The 21744-nt window shown below is 34.7% G+C and overlaps 3 protein-coding genes and 1 long non-coding RNA gene across 9 annotated transcripts; 3 read left to right on the plus strand and 1 right to left on the minus strand.

Annotated features, from left to right (window-relative positions):
• Nucleotides 1–1206: 1206 nt before the first annotated feature.
• Nucleotides 1207–6049, plus strand: LOC111204149 (kinesin-like protein KIN-14T). Its single transcript, XM_022698356.2, has 11 exons — nt 1207–2063; nt 2178–2261; nt 2346–2501; nt 2683–2789; nt 2876–3054; nt 3140–3301; nt 3388–3603; nt 3692–3729; nt 4338–4465; nt 4556–5681; nt 5788–6049. Exons 1-11 carry the CDS (start codon nt 1865–1867, stop codon nt 5904–5906), a joined length of 2514 nt encoding a protein of 837 aa, XP_022554077.2. The 5' UTR covers nt 1207–1864; the 3' UTR covers nt 5907–6049.
• A 329-nt stretch (nt 6050–6378) lies between these two features.
• Nucleotides 6379–9416, minus strand: LOC106359433 (L-ascorbate oxidase homolog). Its single transcript, XM_022712288.2, has 4 exons — nt 9300–9416; nt 8658–8941; nt 6923–8029; nt 6379–6716 (listed from the first exon to the last, which is right to left on the minus strand). Exons 2-4 carry the CDS (start codon nt 8900–8902, stop codon nt 6419–6421), a joined length of 1650 nt encoding a protein of 549 aa, XP_022568009.2. The 5' UTR covers nt 8903–8941; nt 9300–9416; the 3' UTR covers nt 6379–6418.
• An 851-nt stretch (nt 9417–10267) lies between these two features.
• On the plus strand, nt 10268–12697 carry LOC106417859. Of its 6 annotated transcripts, none has more exons than XR_007320936.1 (8): nt 10268–10685; nt 10772–10961; nt 11041–11105; nt 11206–11387; nt 11477–11524; nt 11658–11782; nt 11867–11998; nt 12366–12697. It is a non-coding gene; the product is annotated as an uncharacterized LOC106417859 (long non-coding RNA). The 6 variants fall into 6 exon arrangements; XR_007320937.1 differs by having other exon boundaries at nt 11056–11105; XR_001283485.3 differs by having other exon boundaries at nt 10269–10961.
• A 6255-nt stretch (nt 12698–18952) lies between these two features.
• LOC111204782 (L-ascorbate oxidase homolog) lies at nt 18953–21692 on the plus strand. Its single transcript, XM_022700212.2, has 3 exons — nt 18953–19327; nt 20062–21171; nt 21266–21692. The coding sequence occupies exons 1-3, from the start codon at nt 19074–19076 to the stop codon at nt 21567–21569; spliced, it is 1668 nt and encodes a 555-aa protein (XP_022555933.2). The 5' UTR covers nt 18953–19073; the 3' UTR covers nt 21570–21692.
• The last annotated feature ends 52 nt before the right edge of the window (nt 21693–21744 follow it).

Raw genomic sequence — 21744 nt, forward strand, 5'->3', positions numbered from 1 at the left:
TTTGTTTATATTTTTTGAGAAATTTAAAGTATATAAATATATAATGAATTTAAAATTTTAAAACTTAATTTAAATGGGTTATCCGAACTCGAATCGAACCCGCAAAAATACGAAGTGAACCCAAACTGAAATTTAGAAATATTAGAATGAGGCTGAAATCTTTGACCCCGGAAATCCGAAACTCAAAGAGACCTGAACCGAACCCGATTAGGTACCAGATAGATAGTTTCTCATAATATAATGGATTTCCAAATTTTCTTAAAGATATAAGCTCATTACTTTTTTTCTCTTAATATACTGTTATCCATGTTTGCAAACAAACCTATTTTTTAAAACTACAATCTATGTTTCCAAACAACCCTCTTTTTCAAAACTGCAATCCATGTTTCCAAACAAACTTTTTTTTTTAAACTACAATCTATGTCTCCAAACAAATTTTTTTTAAAAAATTGCTATACATGTTTCCAAACAAACCTAATTTGTACTTGAGTTTTAATAAGATAGATAAAGACATTTTGGTTTTTAAATAGACTATTTTATTATTTTTCCTTTACTATTGAAATAATTAATAAACATATTAAATTTATAATAGTAATAGTTTTATAGAATAAAAATAAGAAATATATGTTAGTAACCCATAATGCTATTAAACAAATAAATATTAGCACACATATATATCAACAAAACAAAAGTAAAAATTATGTTTTGTTTAATTTGATAAAACAAAAAATAACTTTTAACTTTAAATAAAATATTTAATTTATTAAAATCAACATTTGAAGTATGAAAAACATATCAATGAAATATATTATGTATATATCATTAATTATATTATATAGTTTACATATAATTATACCACTATATTTTAATTGATCAGTTTAATTTTTTTTTTCGGTTTGATCGGTTTATATATCAAACCATATCCATATACCACAGTTTCTTTAAAAATAACATCCATTTGGTATATTCGGTACTATCAAATCCAAACCATTTTTTCTATTTCTGTTTTGTTTGGTTTTAATTTGTTTGGTTTGAGCAGATTGAACACCCCTACTTGTCATGCATCTGAGGTAAGTCCCCATGAATTCCGTTTGTCCATATATTTTTTAAATTGAATTAGTATCAGTATTCAGTATGATGTGCTTTACTAATAACTTTGATAGAATTATAATATATAGTAATAGTTAATATTTTTTTATTTATTGTATATTTTATTAAAATGATTAGCTTATGGAAACAATAAGACATGCTAGTTGCATATCTTATTTAAAATGAATAGTTAATGCAAAATATGATACACACTAATATTAGGTATTTTCATTAACAATATATTTTAATGGTAAAGTATAGAAGAAAATTCAAAAAATTAAATCACTAAGTTTGGTTATTACTAGTCATATTTTCCATTTGGTAATTTATAGATTTTGGACTAACATATCAAGTTTATATAAAAGTAAAACATAACCTCTAAATTTAGGTCCCAAGTTAATTGTTTTGGGGAAAAAAGGAAAAAAATCTGTAAATATTGAACTTTGTTAAAAAAAAATCTGTAAATATTGATAATGTGGATGAAGCATCTACAGCTTTTAAACCTGTTAGATTAAATTTTGACCAGTGACATTCTAAGTATCAACCTTTTCACAACTAATGTTAAAGTTAAAAAGGGGGCAATAGTAATTAATTTCTTCTAAAAATAGTTAATTTAGATTATTAATTTCCACTTGGTATAATATTGACTAGTGCTACAAATATCTCTCCACCAAGATTATCATGAAAAACATTCTCTCCAAGTTTCTTGCCCTCTAAAAGCAAAAGCTCAGTGATATCAGAATCTCTTTTCTATTCAAGATCAAGGTTTGGTTCAATGGAGAGGAGAAGATCCAAACCGGTTCAGAATTTGCCTGAGACAATCCATTCACTGATCGGTTTGAAATCTCATTTGACTTCATCATGGGTTAAATCTGTCAGCAACATCGCCAAGAACGTCTCTTCTTCTTCTGAGATTTCTTCAACGTCAAAGGACGAAGACGACTCTGCTTTCATCAGAGTACAGAGCATTAGAGGTACTAGTACTACATGCAACGCATCTCAACCGTTGAACTTCAATTATTATTTATTTATTTAGTTCTGTTACTTATGGTTCTTGCTCTGTTTCCTCTGTTTCTTTTTGGTTACAGATCAACTCTCTACACTAACAGTTCAAGTAAATGATCAAAACAAACGAAGAAGACAGATTCTGAACGAGTTTTTGGACCTTAAAGGTTAGCAATCCATTTAAACAAAAAAATATGATTTGTAACATAAGTAGAGTAGTTTCATCGGCTTCGATTTTGAAATTTGGTCAGGAAATATTCGTGTGTTTTGTCGAGTCAAACCCTTAGACTCCAAGAACTTGAGAGCACCGGTTGCTTCGGACACAAGAAACGTTTTCATCAAGTTAACAGAAAGCAAAAGGAAAACCTACAACTTTGACAGAGTTTTCCAACCTGATTCATCTCAAGGTATGTGGCTTTTATTTACTTTTGAGAAATTTCCATTATGACGTTATTTTCTTAGGACTCGTCCTTGCATTTTAGGCTATAGAATAATGTTTCACCTGGATATGTCCACTCCATAACGGCCTAAGACTGATTACACACATACATGAAAGTGTTGTTTATGATAGTATTCAAATTTTGTCAGATGATGTTTTCTTAGAGATTGAACCGGTAATCAAATCGGTTATCGATGGCTACAACGCTTGCATTTTTGCATATGGACAAACTGGTACTGGAAAAACTTTTACAATGGTAAGAAGGATTAACCTAAACATCTCTCTTTGACTTCATTTCTTGTTTCTTGAATCTCTTTAAGTTGATATATAATATTGTTTCAGGAGGGTCTTCCAGAATCACCAGGTATCGTTCCTCGAGCAATCAAGGGATTGTTCAAACAAGTCGAGGAAAGCAATCATAAGTTTGTAATCAAGTTTAGCATGCTTGAGATTTACATGGGGAATCTCAGAGACTTGCTTGTCTCTCAAGGAACTAAACCCATTGGTCCCATACCTCCAAGGTAATAATAACATGTGCAGATAATCTTCGATGATGGATATGATTTGGACTATATTAACTCAATGAGTTATGTTTCTTTGTTTCAGTCTTCTGATTCACACAGACGCAAAGGGAGAGATAGATATAGACAACTTAGTGACTCATAAAGTGAATGACTTTGATGAAGTCTTCAAGTTTTACAAATTAGGTTGTAGAAACAGAGCAACTGCCTTCACTAACTCTAACTCTGCATCCAGCAGATCACACTGGTAAGAAACTCGAAACTCGAAACTCGGTATCTTTTTTCTTTAAAATTCTGTTACATTATGTTCTTTGATCTTGACTTATGAAATAGTATGATCCGTGTATCGATTACTTGTGCTGGAGCTACTGAGAGACGGCGTGAAAGAAACAAGATTTGGCTAGTTGATCTTGGAGGAAGCGAGCGCGTGTTGAAAACTAAAGCAACTGGCCGCCGTTTTGATGAAGGCAAAGCCATTAATCTCTCTTTATCTGCTCTCGGAGATGTCATCAACTCTCTTCAACGCAAGAACGCTCACATTCCTTACAGGTAAACCTATCAGTTTCTTTTTTTTTTTGGTAACCCTTTAGGTCTCAATCTCTGACACATTTGAGTTTTATCTTGTTCTGTGATTCAGGAACAGCAAGCTCACACAAGTTCTGAAAGACTCTCTCGGTACCTAAAATCTTGCGAAAACTTCTGATTAGGCATGAGTGTTTTGGTTTGGGTATTTCAGTTTCATTTCCAAAATTTAAAAATCGTTCGGGTATTTATAAAATTATGTTCGGTTTTGGTTCGGTTATTTCACTTTTTAGTTTGGTTTGGACAAAAAGGTTGGGAACGGGGTATTTAAAAAAAAGAAGCTATTTTGAATCTATAATACGGTTCCAGTATTTCGAATAATTTTGGATAATATTTAATATTTTGGTTTAAAAATATTTAGGTAATTTTGGATAAGTCGATTTATTAACAAGATTTTAAGATTCTTGGTTATTTTAAAAACTCAACATAACTAATATTATTTAATCTATAAACTATTATTTAGATATATCCGTACGGTACTTATTCGTTGCTGGATTTTTTTTTTTTTTTTTTTTTTTGTAACACATTCGTTGCTGGATTCAGTTTCTGATTTTCGGTGGAGATATAGGAACTGTATGGATATTTGTGAACATCGGTGTTTTGGTTCGGTTTTCGATTCTCGGTTAATCTGACCAGGTTTATTCTTGATCTTAACTGAAATGTTGTGTTCTGTTCTTGAAGAGTGGTTCGTGATTTTTCAGGGAAAGACTCTAAGACACTGATGCTTGTTCATATCGGCCGGAAAGAAGATGATCTGTGTGAAAGCATATGCTCTTTAGATTTCGCAACGAGGGCAAAGAACGTTCATTTAGGTCAGGAGGAATCAAAGGTAATGGAATTCAATAACTTGCCTAACACGTTAACTTACTTTAGAGTGTGTTACACTTTCTGATGGGTTAACTATTCATTCGACGCGTAGGAAGAACAAGAGAAAAAGGAGGCTGTGATGATGAATCTGCAGAAGACGATGGAAACGATCGAGAAAGATCGCGAGACAATGTTAAAAGAGATCAGATATCTAAACGAGACATTAGAGAAACTCTCTGGTAAGCCTCATGTTACTGAAGAAGCAGAAGAAGTGGATGAGATAAGAGAAGAGATTCAAGTTACTCCAAAATTAAGGAGAAACAAATCAAGACGTGCTTCAGATGTTTTTTGTAGCTTCATGAGACCAACAGCTAGCAGCAACCGAAGATTATCAGGTGCAGATTTTAGCACAATCTCCAATAGTCCAGGTTCCAAGTCAAGAAGGAACTCAATGGCCCATGTCCGATCTGAGTCTGTGTGTCTTCCTATGACGAAGAACGTATATGATTCTCTGTGTGACTCATCAGAGAGGAGTGTTTCAAAGTCCACTTGCGCTATGAGTCAGAATAGAACAGATGATGCAGCAACAGTTTATAGTCAGGACATATCTGAATGTGATATCAAGTTGGTCGTGTCTGAGCACAAGACAGAAGTGCAACAGAAGGGGCAAGGATCTGCGAGAAAAGCTTGTTCCAAGATCGGTATCTTTGAGAAAAATGTCAACCAGAAAACAGAGTTTTCAAGAATTAACAGTTGGCTTCGTTCGCAATCCGAAAATAGGATTTGCGTGCTTGACAAGAAACCACGCAGACTAAACAAAAACATATCTTTGGGAAGGTCATCTAACGGTAATAAAACATTGGGAGACATAGAAGAGTCCAAAACAGAGGAAGCAGGGATTAAACATCCACTGATGCTTAAAGATCTGTCTGAGATGGAGTATATGTGCTCTGCCGAAACAGAGGATCAGATACTGTCCAAATACCCAAACCCTAGCGAGGAAGACAATGCATCTCTTCATCATCTTCCAAGTTTCCGATACGATGGACTTAGCCAACACATCGACGATGCATGGTTTGGAGTCGCTCGAAGCGCGAATAGGGAGGAGCAAGATTCACATGCCTCAGGCTTGCTATTAGAACTCAAGCAGCCCTTACCGAATTCTCAGAGAGGATTGGCGTTTGTGGAGGAAGTAGTTCCACCATTACTTAGGCCACAAGGAATCTTTGTCGAGAGAGGTAAACTATTTGGATCCATGTTTTGTGTCTTTGGTTTACATCTTGCAAACGAAACGCTTGTTCTGTTTTTTTTTTTGTCTTTCTGAGATTCCGTTTTTGGTTGCAGGAAGAGGCGCTCATACGTTTATGCAGAAACTTGAGGCATTATGCTACCGTACACTTGTTGGAGTAGGGCTTATTGATGTGAGCTATGGTAGTGACTTCTTCAACGGGTTAACGCAGTAAAGTTATGTGTAATGATTTGAAGACATGTCTTTTTTTGGGGTAATGGCAAAAGGTTTTTTTGTCTTCTTAGAGAAAAAGATGGTCTCCTTGTACTAGAGTAAGTTTATATTTTAAAAAAAAAAACTATTATGGAATCAATTGAAGCATCAGTGATATTCATGATGTGTAATCTAGTTGTCTTGTCTTTTTTTTTTGGATGATCTATTAGATCAAACTCTCTGTTTCAGATTGATATTGTTGGAATCAGTTCTAGGCATTATGATCAAGAAGTGGTTTCAGCCCAAGCCTCATTGTATTCTGATGTATCTTTTTAACTTTACATCTTTGATTACATGCAGCTGCTTGCGATTCTTATGCATTTTAGTCGCAATGAGGAAGCAAAACTTTGTGGTTAATGATAGTATATGAAAACAAGTAGAACTGGTAGTTTACAAATTACACACATTAAAATTAGGAAAAGGGTTAATTAGAAAATTAATAGTACACCCCACTTGTGGAGTAGTTACTTTAACTTAAGTGTAGCTTGCAGGCAATGGCAAGCCCTTGACGATGCCACAGAGGTTAGTGTTGAGGGGGATGTTGTACTCGTCCCTTAGCGATTTCTCCGGTGAGAGAACACTCACATACAATTGTTGTCCAAGGTATCTCCTCTCCAAGTTCTCAGACCTGATGTTCCACATACCGGCGTTGTCGAATGTCAATAGGATAGCTGACCAAGACATGGGGTAAACTTGGACTGTGTGTCTGCTAACCGCATCCAGCAAGTTGTAGTTCTTTCTCTTTTCAGGTGTCCACCTCCCTGGCTCAGATCTAAAAAAAAGTTCCCATAAAGTATCACAAAGTTAGAGTTTTTTTTTTTCTGAAAACCAGGAGGTTCAGGACCGAAGCCCGTAATCCCCTAGGTCCGAAATCACATCATGTAATATTAGTTTTGTCCTATCGGTCATTCGAACCGGGAACCTTGGACACAATTGTCAGGATAGATAGATAAAGATAAGGGATCAGAAGATGCTTACGCGACTGCGAAGAAGGAGTAACCATCCAAATGGAATGATTCCATGCTCTTCTCATGGTTCTCGAAAATGATCTCTACAAAGGTACGGAAAGTGATGTTGAGCACATTAGGCTGCACGGTCAATGCGGTGATTTGTGCTGCAGGCTCGTCCTTGATGACGTCGTACTTGAACACCTTCTCTGCCATCTGGAAGTACTCAGCCAGCTTCAAAGGAGTCTCGGTGTCAACGTGTGATACACCGTTGAAGCCATACCTAACTTTACCGTCCACAACGTTCTTAGTGTTGACAAGCTTGATGCTACGTGTGATGTTGATCTTTCCATAATGGTATGATCCCTGCGGGTTAGGCCTTGCAGCACTAGCGGTGAGGTTCCATCTGAAAGATCTGAACTGGTTCAACGACCAAGCCCAACCAACAGGAGTCTTGGGAAGCTCTGTTGAGGCCTGGACGTTGCTTCCTGCGTACCGGATCACACCAACCGTGCTTAATTCCTTTTTCAAGAACCTAGTGGATGCAACCATGTAGTAGTCCTTAGCTTCCTGGTTAGCAGTGACAAGAACTGAAAAGCACTGGCCAACATGTACATCGAGTGAGTCATAGTCGTTTTGAAGGACATGAGAGCCTTCCATCTCCACAAGCTTCATCTTGTGATTCTGGATCCTGAAGTTGAGAGTAGACTTGAATCCAACATTGCATAGCCTGTACTTGTATGTCTTTCCTGGCTTCATCGTGAACAAAGGCTCGTTCTTTCCACCAACCTTTCCGGACTTTCCGTTGATCAAAACACCATTAGGCAATCCAAGGGTACGTCCACTGTCAAGGAAGTTCTTGAGAGCGGTGTGGCCACTTGTGTACCAGTCATTGATAAGGACAGTGTAATCATCCTCAGGGTCAGCGTAAGGAACGGGAATAAGGAGACGACTGTTGACACGGAGACCACCAAACCCACCAGCAAAACGGTGGAGAGAAGTGGTCGGGTAATAGAAGTAGGAACCGATCTGGTCCTTAGGTTGGAAATGGTATGTAAAGTTCTGTCCTGCTGGGATGGGACATGAAGTCCCAGCCACACCATCTTGCCAGCAATTCTTCCTGTGCTGGATCCCACTCCTGCAACCACGTTCCACCATTAGTACTCATATTACATAGGAGTCAGTCAAAGAACAGACTTGTTTTGCCTTAAAGCTGGACAGACCGGACAAGGTATTCTCTTACAGCAACCCTAATTAGCCTTGCAGAATTGAACCGAACATAATAAAAAAAAATTGGTTTTCGGTTCGATTCGGATTTTGAGTTTGGTATAGTTAGGATTTGAAAATACTTTCGATTTGGCACTCAGTTAGTTGGGTTTCAAAGAAAATATATCAGTTAGTTGGTTTTCAAAGAAAATAGAGTACTACATTTTTTTTTAAAAAAATAACCAAATTATCCAAAATAACCAAACTAATAAAAATAACTGATTTAACCAAAAATAACAAAAAAATAGCTGAGTTTTTTTTAAAATTAAACCAAAATTAAATCGAAACCAAAAATCAGTTATTATTAATAAAATTTTAAAAACCAAAAACTACCAAAACAATACAAACTGAATTCTTTTGGGTTCAATTTGGTGAGATTGTGGCCAAACCGAACTAACCGAAAACGAATAAACCGAAAAGAGAAAACCGTAGGGCTAACCCTATTAAGATCTACTAAGACCATAATCTAACAAAGAATAGGGACTATATAGTTAAGTTACCAGGTCAAGAGGAAAGGCTCGTCGAGGTTGTTGAAGACATTGACGACGACGTTGTTGTTAGAGGTTGAGTTTAGGTTAGGACCAGGAAACTGACCGTTGATGAGAATCACCTTTTGGGGAACGCCGAGAGGTGAGGCAGTTCCATAAGTCACGTTCCATGTATAGAAGAAGTAAGGATCGCCTGCGTTCACTATCGCCACCGTAGAGACAAGGCAGACCAACACCGTCAATAACCTCCCCTCCATATTATTATATATTCTGTGTTACGTATAACTAACCCTTTCCTACAAAAAATAAAAGAAAAAAAAAATACTTCTATTGATTCCCCCTCAAAAGCAAGTTTTGCTGTGGATGAATCCTCTTGTCGTTTGGCTGATTCGAAGTATTTATGCATGGGAAAACATAACTTATTTTGCACGGTATTGTTGCCATATTTTACGCTCCATCTCTAATTCGATTTTCTATATGTGAATGTGGTGATGCAACAAACTTTTTTCTCTATCTTTTTCGTTTTGGTTTTCAAGGTACCAGAACTATGAATCATAACAACTAAGATCGTATTCTAATATTGGAAATGTCCTTAACGACGTTTTTTTGCCAAGTGTCTTTAACATGTTTTGTTACACGTCAATAAAATGTTACCTGTAAAATTTTACCATGACAAGATTGTGACCAACGTCAAATTAATGTATTATATTAATTTTGATAGATTTGTGAGGACTTAGCGCTGAAATACCAAAAACATATACTAGTTTGGAATTATTTGTGGCATTCAGATTCTGTGATCGAGTACTTTAATTCCTAGACGGTTTCTCGTGTACAAGCTTTATTTCCTTGTAGTGCAATATTGTGTTTTGTAGTCATGCATTATGGACCGCAGCCTCACCGTCTAAAATGCGTTTTACAAAAATAATATCTCGTATTCTTTTTTGAGACAAAATTAAATGAGTTACTGTAATTCGTCGAAACATTTATTTTGTACTGAAAATACAATTTTGAAGATCCCAAATATGTGATAATAAGTAAATCGTGTGATTGGTTATGTGTGCATAACGGTAGCAAGCAAAAACAAAAACACATCACATAATCAATGTTGAATCTGAGTTTAGTCAGTTCTAAGAAGATGAATAAACTCGATGGTTAGTTATTTTAAATATGTTTTTCATATAAATGTTCTCTCTGAGTTTAGTTAGTTCTAAGAAGATGAATCTGAGTTTAGTCAGTTCTAAGAAGATGAATAATCCCTCTACAACAACCAACCAATAAATATTCTCCACAGCCCAACTAATTTTATTTTCATTATGTGTATGTAGATAAACAGTTTTCTAAAGTATCATTTTACTTAGATTTTTTATTTATTTAAATGATACAATCAAATCTATACTATACTAAAAGGTGGATATCCTCCCCTCTAAACCTATCCACGTCAGTTAATATATTCAGCCAATCAGAGAGCATTATTATGCTACGTCATACGAAGTTTTAAGTCAACTAATATAAAATCGGGCCAGGCGTTTGGGCCATTAATAATATCCAGTGCCAATATGAAGCCCACCTCATCAATACCAAATCTCCAATGAAAGTTATTAATTTATTATCGTGGCTGACTCTTCTTCTTCGAAGCTGTGTGAACGCTCACGGTCTAACTCCTCCTCTCAATTGATGATTTTGAGAAACGTCTGCAATTATGACATTCAAGGAGAGGGATCGCCGTCGATAGTATCAACGGTGGAGAGAACGAAGACGAACCGGAGAAGAAAAGTGAAGAAGAGCAGAGATTAAAACATCATCTGATACGAGAATCTTCTAGAACCCTACCTTCTTTTTTATGAACTCTCTCAATCCTTTCCCCGTGACTACCGTCACATGTCTTAAGCTCGGAGATATATGCAGCTGCATCTCTCTGTTTATGTCTTTGTTTTCCTCTTTCTTCTCTTATCTGAATGTGGGTTTCTTTGAAAGGAGATGGATGTCCGAAGAGGAAATATTGATCTTACGTTGTTATGTATTGTTTGATTATTCAAAAGGGTCTATGTCATTCACCTAACCTTGCTTTGTGTTTAGGTTACTAATGGCAGATCGTATCTGATTTCCTGTTGTTCATTTTGTCTCAGGTGATTTGGCAAGGAAGAGCCCAAGATTCACGGTTAACAGATGAGAGCTAAGAAACAGAGGATGTCGACCATTGACACCAGAAGAGATTGATTCATTCCTTTTACCTCCAGGTTTCTCCTAGATGTCACATTATACTTTACCGGATCTTTTGCTCTCGATGCAGCAATAGTAGTTGGTGGCCTTCCCAGGGTAGACATCTCTTAGTTATACTACTTCAAAAAAAAAAAAAATGTGTCCTTTGTTAATGTAGAGATATTACTGGTCTCAGATTTGGGTGTTGTAGGGTCTTGAAGAAAACAACACGGGCTGAAGCATTAAGCATAGAAACAAGGGGTTATTGTTTATTTCTTCAACTCTATGACTATGTTCTTTACTGAACGATATTGGATTCAAAAGGTCTGACTTTTCTTAAAAAATGTATCTTCGCGTACAGGGACCTGTGTGTTTGTACATGCTGAGCATTCTATTGACTCGCCACTTGCTAGGGTAATCTGTATAAATACAGAAAATATACTTCTATCACAGCCTAATTGGCGCGAACAAGCCCTTAGTCGTGCGGATACTTCAATCCGAAGTGGTTCGGTTGATGTTATTGTTGCTGACAGTGTAATTTAGGTGATTCAAATGTGATTAATAATGGATCGATGAGTTTGGTCGGAGCTATTTCTCTCCTCACGTTTTTATGTTATTTTTTTTTTAAACAGGAGCACTTGAGTATAAGATGGGTGATGCTCATATGATTATCCAAGCCGGTAAGTTTCATTGACACCCTAAATATTTGATCCCTTTTTTTTCCAAATGCTTAGAGTGTTTTGACTTCCTGTATCAAAAGACTCATCCATGACTGATCATTAGTTAAAATGTATTTGTTTCTTTGACATAAAGCTACGTGTCTTGAACTTCAAAGCATGGTAGTATTGAAAAGAAAAGGCTCGCCAAGGTAATAAAGAAAACAGTAAAAACTCGAGGAAGAGACGTCACTAACCAATCTCAGAGTCAGTACGTTAGAGGTAATAATGCTATAAGTTCATGTCATTTTCGTTGATGTTTTGGGTAGTTAGGTTCATGAAATAACAATACACTTTTCTATACAGCAGATACCAGATTATGAAAGAGTGTTTTGTGGAGAAGATAGCTGGAGTCATTGTAGAATTTGTAATCAGCGGATGATAACACATCGTGGTCTGGTTTAAAAGAAGCTAAATGAGAAACTATCTATACCAAAGGTAAACATCTAGAGTAGTTTCACTTGCAATCATTGTTTCGTCTGTCTTTTAGTTGGATGAATGCACCAATCTGACCAACTTTGATTCTCCATCTTACTATCTCTCGATCTTTAACTTTTATTTTAACATAAAACCTCTCCTTCCACACTAATGCAGCTAAAAGCAAGTATGGATCTCTATTTACATTAGTTGAAGTTGTTGGGTAGTTAAGAAAGCTTAGTATAGATAAATAAATAAACATGTAACGTTGAGGAAATTATATTATTTTCTTGGAAGAGATTATTGTCAAATTATATGATAATTTAAAAAGATTACGTCTGCAGTTATATTATTTTCTTGGAAATGAAGTGTGTGAACCTTCGAACAGGCGTGGAGATTCTGCAGATGAGGAGAGTAAGAGGAACTCTGCAAGTGATGGGCCAGCGAAAGCTAAGCGCCCAAGATGTGAGAAGTAGAGCTCCCATTCATCTTCTCACTTATTGCATGCTTCAATGATGTTTAAGTCTTTTTTCAGTTTAAGTATTGACTTATGATTTCCTTTCAGTTTTTTTGCTTTTCAGTGTTTTTTTTCCTTGAAACATTTTATCTACTTTGCATGATTAGCAGCTAAAAATCATGTTTACTGTTTTATCACTCTGCTTCATCAGAATTACATTGCTCAGTTTATTATTTATGTCTTCAGAAACAGGTTCTATTGTATATTTGATATCTATGACATGAAACGTAAATAGTTCAGAGTTTAGGAGAGGAAAGACATTAATATATGATTTTGTGATTACCATTGACCAATAAATTATCAAATAATATAAGCTACTTACAACCAAGCCGCAGACTTTAGATCCTTACAAGCCAAGAGAGATAGAAGATTTCATGTTCTTATCGTCACAAGCATCATCCCAACAATATATAAAGGCACTGATCCTTATTTAATTTATTATTAATACAACTACTAAACTGCAAGGACCTAAAATCTGTGGCAATTTTACTATTATTTTATTTATTAAATTGAATTTTGATTTATTACTAGGTGTTTTCCTGCACCATGTGCGATAAAGAATTTTTTTACGATTAGATATTTAAATTTTTAAAATATTGTAGAAATTTTTGAAAGCTTTAGTAATACAAATTGTATAATTGTACAAAAATAATAATATTTCGAAATTTGAAATGTTATATATGAATACATTAATTTTATAGGAGATGTATGAGCTATTACCATATTAAAAAAAAATTACCAAAAAGAAATATCAATATTAAATGTAATATATGAATTATTACCATATTCTAATAAGTTTGCCAAAATATAAATCAACATTAATGAAATTATCCATGTCATATTTTGCCGCAAGCCATGTCATCAATTTTAGTAGGCATGTCATATTTGTTTTGTGAAATTGATTGTAAAATGACATGTGACAATCAATTTGTATAAAACTAATAAAAATGATATAACATTGCATGATTGTAGGTATATAAAAAACTAATGATCTTACGATTAGATATTATTTAATTTTTAAAAAATTGTAGAAATTTTGAAAGCTTTAGTATTACAAAAATAATAATATTTTGAAATTTGAAATGTTTTATATGAATATATTTATTTTATAGATGATGTATGAGCTATTACCATATTTTAAAAAAGTTTGCCAAAAATAAATATCAATATTAAATATAATATATGAATTATTACCATATTCTAATAAGTTTGCCAAAAATATAAATCAACATTAAATGAAATTATATATGTCATATTTTCCTGGAAGCCATGTCATCAATTTCATTAGTCATGTCATATTTGTTTTGTGAAATTGATTGTAGAGAAAACATGTGGCAAAATCACTTCGCAAATATAGTTTAGAGAATTAATTTCAAGTTTACTACTGCAGGAAAATTACAATTCTCTTCATCACTAGCTACGAGTACCTATATATGTTATCGGAGCTACAATTTAATGTTTCTTATATCATACCATATATAAGATCAAAATAGACATGAAAAAAATATTCAAACAAATTATTAAAACTCAGTTATAGCCATATTGCTTTTACATAGTATACTGATCACTTTTTCTTTTATGTTTCTTTTTTTTGTTACGATCATTAAGTTGTTCTGGAGACCATCGCTCAAGCTAATGTTCTTTGTTAGTTATCAAACTCATTTTTTATTTCATAAGTTGTAAACATATTTTATAATATCGAAGGATATTTGGTATTACATAAAAACTTCTTAATATACAAAAAAATATATGCAAATTAATACAAGTTCAACAGAATAATTTATATAGTAATAAGATAAAAACTAATAATTCAGATATACAAACCTCATAGCACCACTTACCAAAATTATATAATAACAGTTGAATCAATAACTTCAGCCATAACCATCCTTTTAAAAGAGATGCATTACTCTGTATATATAAAAAGAATTACAATACAATCTCACCAGAAAAAACCCTACTCAATACTAAAAACGCAAGTTTAAATCAATTTAATAATATTATAGGGAAAAATCCGGGCGTAGCCCGGAAAAACCCTCTAGTATATTTTAATTTGTGCATATAAATCCTATATGTATGTTAATCTGGCTTATAATATTTTTATAATTGTATTCTGTAAATCATAATTATATCACATGAAAATATGTTATAATAATATTATAAATTTATAGTTTTATGTGATATACAATTTTAATTTTATATCAAATAGTAGTTTAGATTAAATAGCAAGAATTTATTGAAGATATTTTATTTTTATATTATTACAAAAAATCATATAACTACAGACCATCATTGCTACAGCCAAAGGTTTTGTTTTGTTTGGTCTGCATCATTTGATCAACCTAATTATTCTGCATTAATCACATCTTTTCCACATATATTCAATTTTCTTGTTGCCAAGTATAACATCCTATTTTGTGGTATATGTAAAAATTTAAAAGAATTAATTTGTCTATTTATGTCACCAAAAATGCATTTATTTTTTGGTTCACACATTCTTTTTAAACTCCATGGTTAAGTGTACTTGATTTAGAGTAGTGGAATGATAGGTGACCTATCGGGAAGTGATTTGCACATCGTGTGTAGTGATGCCAAAGCTCGAGAACGATCATGTGGTGATTCCATAATCAGTATACATGAATTTCGAACCTCCAAAAGTTTAACGCACCGCTCGTGGCACGAAATTGACTCACGAACCGAGTGAACGGGCGTGAGGTCATTAGCCACGGTCGGAATGTTACAGCAGGGTCCTAGTTTTACAAAACCACAAACTAAAGAAAAGATAAACCATTTTAATATATTGAATTGATGTAATATATATATGGATGAAAATCTATAATATAATGAGGCAGTTGCCTCATTCCTGAGCCGCCACGTTAGCAGGTAAGTGAGTCCCACTTTTAAAAAATGTGAAAAAGTGTCAAACATGTGGCTCGAATCCGGGTTATTGAGTCATAAACACCAACATTTATACCACTAAACTAAAGGATGCTTTGTACATTGATGGCAGAAACTAATATATATTTATGAAGGTCGGAAACCTTTGCTTCTTAGATTTTCTCTGTGGGACCCACAATTTTTTTTATCTAATGATTTAATAAATACTTTATAACTCACGTTTTGAAATGAGCTTCGTTAAAAAAAAGGCCCAATAGACCTTTTTGGTGTGTAAGCGTTCTCTTCAATGGAAGTTTAGGGCTTTCAATTTTTAATCATCGGTTCATGACTCATCTAAGAAACACAGATTGACTCTTTGAGTTCCATGAATCAGTTTATCTTCTTTAGCCTCTACATCTCCCCATCTTTAATAAATTCATCATCGGTTCTTTTATTTTGCCTGATAAATCATGATTGTGTGGTTTTAATTTTCTTTGGTCATCCTTAGCTTGCACCCTTTGATCTAACCAAGAAGAAGAAGAAGACATTTGTCGTTCAGGATGCCATCGAGGACTCAGCTGATTCACACGGGAGACATACTATCCGTTGCATGATTGTTCAAGAAGAGTTTATGTGCTATGAAACATATTTGTTTCTTTTCATCAGTTGCTTTGTTTAATCTTTTTTCCTGCAAATAATGATTGCTTTGACAGTTCATTTACAGGAGCCAAGAAGTAAAAGAAGAAGAAGCCAGTGAGTGTTTGACATTTTCTGTCTTCCTGAGTTTTTTTTTCCATTCATTAAACTTGGATTTTGAAGATTATGTGCCTCACATTCATTTTATTTTGATGGTTGTTAGGTTGAATGAAGATCATTGAATAAAGAAAATGTCGATGCTCCAGAAGATTTGGAGGGTACTTTATATTTTTTTCTCTGATAATTCTATCGACATAAATTTGAACCTTATAGAGGGTATATTGCAGAGCATCCTAATGACGAGGAAGAGGTGGAGGGAATTGATCTGTACCAGCAACGTTACCTGTGGGAGGGAAGTGACATGGATTACTAATACGACGAGGTAAGCATATCATTAGATGGTTTGCGGTCCATCTTTGAGAGCCGTCGATTGTAAGTGTCTATCGTTTTGAAGTTGCACGGCACTAAGATGTAAAGAATTACTAATCACGATTACCTTACTAGCAGAGTTCTTTTGCACAACTATTGTCAATGAAATTAACACTTGAAATTGATGGTGCTATATTTCATGTTCCAAATGCTAACGCAAGCTCCAATGTTGATTCTCAACTTTAACATGCCAAAATCACAATGCAGTGGGTGTTGTAAGGTAATTTAGTAGGCACAAATGTTCAGTTGAAAAAAATTCTAAACTGTATTTATGCATCAAAATTATCATCCGTAACATAATAATATGCTTTTCTATGCTAGGAACCGTTTGTAAATAAATGTCTCAGATGTATATGACTGCTGAGTTTGTCGCTTTTGACAGTGAAATCACTAAGCTTGCAATATGTCAGGACAGCAAAAGCATCTCAGCTGATGGTTAGCTTTACAATTTCGTTGGTTTCTTTTTCCTCTTATGTTGGATGAATTATTTTAGCTAACAAATATCACAACAGAGCGCTGGCAATAACTCTAATAGATTTATATATACATTTAGAATTGGAAGTTTGGTGAGAACATGAACAAGTACTTCTGTCACACTATTGGACAGTTATACGTCATTTCAAGATAATTGATTTCTTATATTTCCCATAATCAGTAAGATTTTAACTGTTTTGTCTACTTTGCATTCATACTTCATTCTCCATCTAACTTCTCGGTGCTACTATATAATGATCAAGTCATTTTCTGCACAAATATGCAAGTGGAGATGTTACGTTGGGTGCTTTTTATTGGGCTTGGCTATACAAAGTCTGTTGTGACTCTAAATTTTTTATCTCATTTAACATTGATTCTGGTTCTTGGGAGAATTGCAGATTGTGAATGAAAAGCACAAGCAGGGAACATATGTGTAGCTGCGTTCGACTCGACATGTAGCGGTATCTGCAGATCCGCTGATCCTATTGTGGAGGTTAACATGCAATGTGTTGACCTGGAAATCATTATTTGGAAGCTACATTTCGAGGCATTTCCTCAACATATAAATAGACCATTGATAGAGTGATATTTATAATACTCAGTGATCATGGAGTCTGCAGAAAACAGTCCTTTTGCATGTTCTATATGGAACCAAGAGATATATCCTTTGTATGATGATTGTATTATGATAGCTACTAACATAGGAGATGACTAGAGAAAGAGAAATGAGTATGAATTTCTTATATGAGTAGCTTTTGTAAACACATTTGGGTTTATTAACAGTTGTGACAAACAATTATGTTTATAGTAAAGGAAACCCGTCGCAGCGTCAATAACAAATGCGCCTGTTTTTTGGTTGTTTGGGATTGAAAGAGCTTATGAGTTTTCTAAATCAATATAATTGATTTGACTAAAGCTATTTGGATGACAAAAAAAAGGATTGCAAGTTTAATAACTTCTACTTTAGACTTTAATTTCAACTAAATTATAATCAGTCTTTTATCCATATCATCTTAGTTATAAACGTAAAGATTTATCAGAATAAATAAACAGTTTCAAGAATATTTAATATGTGATCTAATAAACAAAAAAACACGTAGGATTTTTAGGAATTAAAGATATTGGAGACAATAGTTAATGAATATGAAAAGAATACGAAGCAGAATGATTCGAGCAAATTAGTGGCAACACAGAGTTAAGTGAAATAAATATATCAATCAATAAAGAATGAAAGAAGAATGAGCAGGGTTAAGTTATTACACAAGCCAAAACTAAGACAAATCAAACGACAGAACGTGAAAACAAATGTAAACAAGACAAGAGGAGAGGGTGAAGATAGAATACATTGAAAAACTGAATGCTAGATTAGTAAGCAAGAGGCAAAAAGAGATTAAAATGCCAAAAACCCTAACGATCCCTAGTAATACAAACGCCAGACTCTAATCCTCCATCTCTATTTAAAAGATTCTAAATTACCACTCATCTAACGAAATTTAGGACTGAAGTAAGCCTCATAAAATGAAAGGCCGCAATGCCCTTGACCAGCTTGAGCTCAAACCCGGGTCTGTTTTGTTGGTACCACCCATTCCATTGGATCATTTGATCTCTAATTCGTTATTTGGTTATTCTCACATTAAAAACCAAATTTGCATAACTATTTCAGACAGGCCTAATTGAATTGTATCCAAAATATGTCATCATAAACACAAACAAATTGATCCATATGAGAAACAAAGTTTAGTCATATGAGACATCATTATGCCCTGTACGAGAACGGACTTAGAAATACTCTCTAAAATTAGCAAAAATCTCAAAAAGAATTCGGGAAGAAACAAATTCAAGAAAAGGTAAACTCAAAATAGTGGAGTCGTAGAGGTCAAAACTGAACATTCCTAATATGGACGACAGGAAAAGCGTAATGAGAGGACCTAAAGAAACTAGAAAAAACAAGGAAATTGTATTCGATTAAACTATAAAAACTTCATTAAACAATTGAAAGAAAAAACGAAATTCAACCCCTCAACAAAATTGAAAAAAACTCATTCGTTTAGTTTAAAAACAAAAAAAATCACAAACTTTATTGATTAACGAAGTTTATTATTAATGAAGGTAGGGGTTAAACTATTGGCCGTGTGCCTATGCGTCGCGACGGTGACAGTCGTGATGGTCCAAGCGGAGGATCCTTACTTTCACCACGTGTGGAACGTAACGTATGGATCCGCATCTCCTCTCGGTGTTCCACAACAAGTCATTCTCATTAACGGTCAATTCCCTGGTCCTAACCTCAACTCAACTTCTAACAACAACGTCATCGTTAATGTCTTCAACAACCTGGACGAGCCTTTCCTCATTACCTGGTACGTTTATTCATAATAGACCGTCATCTTTACCTGCCCCTTACACTTGGATAATTCGCTTTGATTATTTCGCTATTAGGAAATTTAAAAATTTAATGAGTTTACTTGTATATCAGATGAATAATCAAACCGTAAAATATCGAGTGTTAGATGAATAATCAAATATGATTTTTCTCAAAAATCATCATAAATAAAGTAAATCAGTGACCGTTTGGTGTTACATTTAATGCTTTGAAAGCTATCAATATAATTATACAACAATAAAATCTACAACTAAAACAGAAAACCCACTACTTATATTTCCAACAAAAACTGAAGCTACAAAACATCTATAAATCAAGTTCTAATTATGACATTTCCAACACATCTCTGTATTTGATTATAAATTTTATTATACATGAATCAAGTTCTAAAATAAAATTGATATTTCTTCTATATTTACATGGAAAATATCATTTTCTATATTTTTAAAATAGCATTTTTATTATATAGAAATTCATTGAAAAAATATTCTTATATTGGTGTTACATGTTTAACATGCCCATGATATACAATGGGTAAGCATGATAAAAAAAGTAGAATCAACTTTTTTGATGGATAAGAATAAAACGAAGAATTAAGTTCTTAAAATGTACAGAAATGTATAATATTCATTACCAACTTTTTTTAGTTTAGTTTGTTTCCAATGCTACCAAACTTCTAATTAGTTTTTTATTTGGGAAATTTGTAAATAGGAATGGAATCCAGCATAGGAAGAACTCATGGCAAGATGGAACGGCTGGAACAATGTGTCCAATCCCACCGGGTAAGAACTTCACATACCATTTCCAGCCGAAGGATCAGATCGGTAGCTATTTCTACTACCCAACAACGGCAATGCATCGTGCTGCGGGTGCCTTTGGTGGCCTCCGTGTGAACAGCCGTCTCCTAATCCCGGTACCGTATGCCGACCCTGAAGATGACTACACTGTCCTTATCAACGATTGGTACACCAAAAGCCACACCCAGCTCAAGAAGTTCCTAGATAGTGGCCGTACTATTGGCCGTCCAGATGGCATTCTCATCAATGGTAAGGCCGGAAAAGGCGATGGCTCCGACCAGCCTCTTTTCACCTTAAAGCAAGGGAAAACCTACAGAGTCCGGATCTGTAACGTTGGTCTCAAGACATCTCTTAACTTTAGGATTCAGAACCACAAGATGAAGCTTGTTGAGATGGAAGGCTCACATGTTCTCCAGAACGATTATGACTCGCTTGACGTCCACGTGGGTCAATGCTTCGGTGTGATTGTCACGGCAAACCAAGAACCTAAAGATTACTACATGGTGGCTTCCACAAGGTTCTTGAAGAAGGCTTTGGCTACAACAGGGCTCCTCCGCTACGAGGGAGGCAAAGGTCTTGCCTCTCCTCAGCTACCTGCGGCTCCCGTTGGCTGGGCTTGGTCTTTGAACCAGTTCCGCTCTTTCAGGTGGAACTTGACAGCCAGCGCAGCTAGACCCAACCCACAGGGCTCTTACCATTACGGAAAGATTAACATCACTCGCACCATTAAGCTCGTGAACACTCAGGGAAAGATCGATGGTAAGCTTAGGTACGCGTTGAGTGGAGTCTCGCATACAGACCCCGAGACCCCCTTGAAGCTCGCTGAGTACTTTGGTGTTGCTGATAAGGTTTTCAAATACGACATTATTTCCGACAACCCAACCTCGGATCAGATCAAGAACATCAAGATCGAACCCAATGTTCTTAACATCACTCACCGCACCTTCATTGAAGTCGTGTTTGAGAACCATGAAAAGAGCGTCCAGTCTTGGCATTTAGATGGCTACTCCTTCTTCGCTGTAGCGTGAGTTACTCTTTATCTTTTTTTTTTTTTGAACTTTACATCTCTTTCACTACAAATAAACTTCTAAATTCATTTTATTTTATTGTATAAAAAGGGTTGAGCCAGGGACATGGACACCAGAGAAGAGGAAGAACTACAACCTTCTAGATGCAGTGAGCAGACACACAGTCCAAGTGTACCCCAAGTGTTGGGCTGCAATCTTGCTCACATTTGACAATTGTGGAATGTGGAACATTAGGTCAGAGAACTCTGAGAGACGATACTTGGGACAGCAACTCTACGCAAGCGTCTTGTCACCGGAAAAATCCCTTCGGGACGAATACAACATGCCGGAGTCAAGCCTCCAATGTGGCCTTGTCAAGGACAAACCTAAGATTAACCCTTATGCTGGAGCCTAATTTTGTTCTTTAATACTTCTACTAGATTTTGATCGGGATAACTTTTCGGTTAAAAATTATTTATAAAATTAAAAAATAGTAACCATTTGAATTTTAACATTTGAGTTTGACGTCTAATTGAGAAATTATTTTATTTCAACGTCTCATATTTTAATTTAGTTCATTCTTTTAATTT

This window comes from Brassica napus, chromosome C3 (genome assembly GCF_020379485.1).
Source record: "Brassica napus cultivar Da-Ae chromosome C3, Da-Ae, whole genome shotgun sequence".
Taxonomy (NCBI): domain Eukaryota; kingdom Viridiplantae; phylum Streptophyta; class Magnoliopsida; order Brassicales; family Brassicaceae; genus Brassica; species Brassica napus.

Bases quoted from the DNA above. Each gene is read 5' to 3' on its own strand.
- LOC111204149 (XM_022698356.2), top strand. From the start codon at position 1,865: ATGGAGAGGAGAAGATCCAAACCGGTTCAGAATTTGCCTGAGACAATC. The intron at 2,502-2,682 runs GTATGTGGCTTT...AAATTTTGTCAG, and splicing joins CCAACCTGATTCATCTCAAG to ATGATGTTTTCTTAGAGATT. The intron at 3,730-4,337 runs GTACCTAAAATC...GTGATTTTTCAG, and splicing joins AGTTCTGAAAGACTCTCTCG to GGAAAGACTCTAAGACACTG.
- LOC106359433 (XM_022712288.2), bottom strand. From the start codon at position 8,902: ATGGAGGGGAGGTTATTGACGGTGTTGGTCTGCCTTGTCTCTACGGTG. The intron at 8,030-8,657 runs GTAACTTAACTA...ACGTGGTTGCAG, and splicing joins GAGCCTTTCCTCTTGACCTG to GAGTGGGATCCAGCACAGGA. The intron at 6,717-6,922 runs GTAAGCATCTTC...ACTTTTTTTTAG, and splicing joins TACTCCTTCTTCGCAGTCGC to ATCTGAGCCAGGGAGGTGGA.
- LOC111204782 (XM_022700212.2), top strand. From the start codon at position 19,074: ATGAAGGTAGGGGTTAAACTATTGGCCGTGTGCCTATGCGTCGCGACG. The intron at 19,328-20,061 runs GTACGTTTATTC...ATTTGTAAATAG, and splicing joins GAGCCTTTCCTCATTACCTG to GAATGGAATCCAGCATAGGA. The intron at 21,172-21,265 runs GTGAGTTACTCT...TTGTATAAAAAG, and splicing joins TACTCCTTCTTCGCTGTAGC to GGTTGAGCCAGGGACATGGA.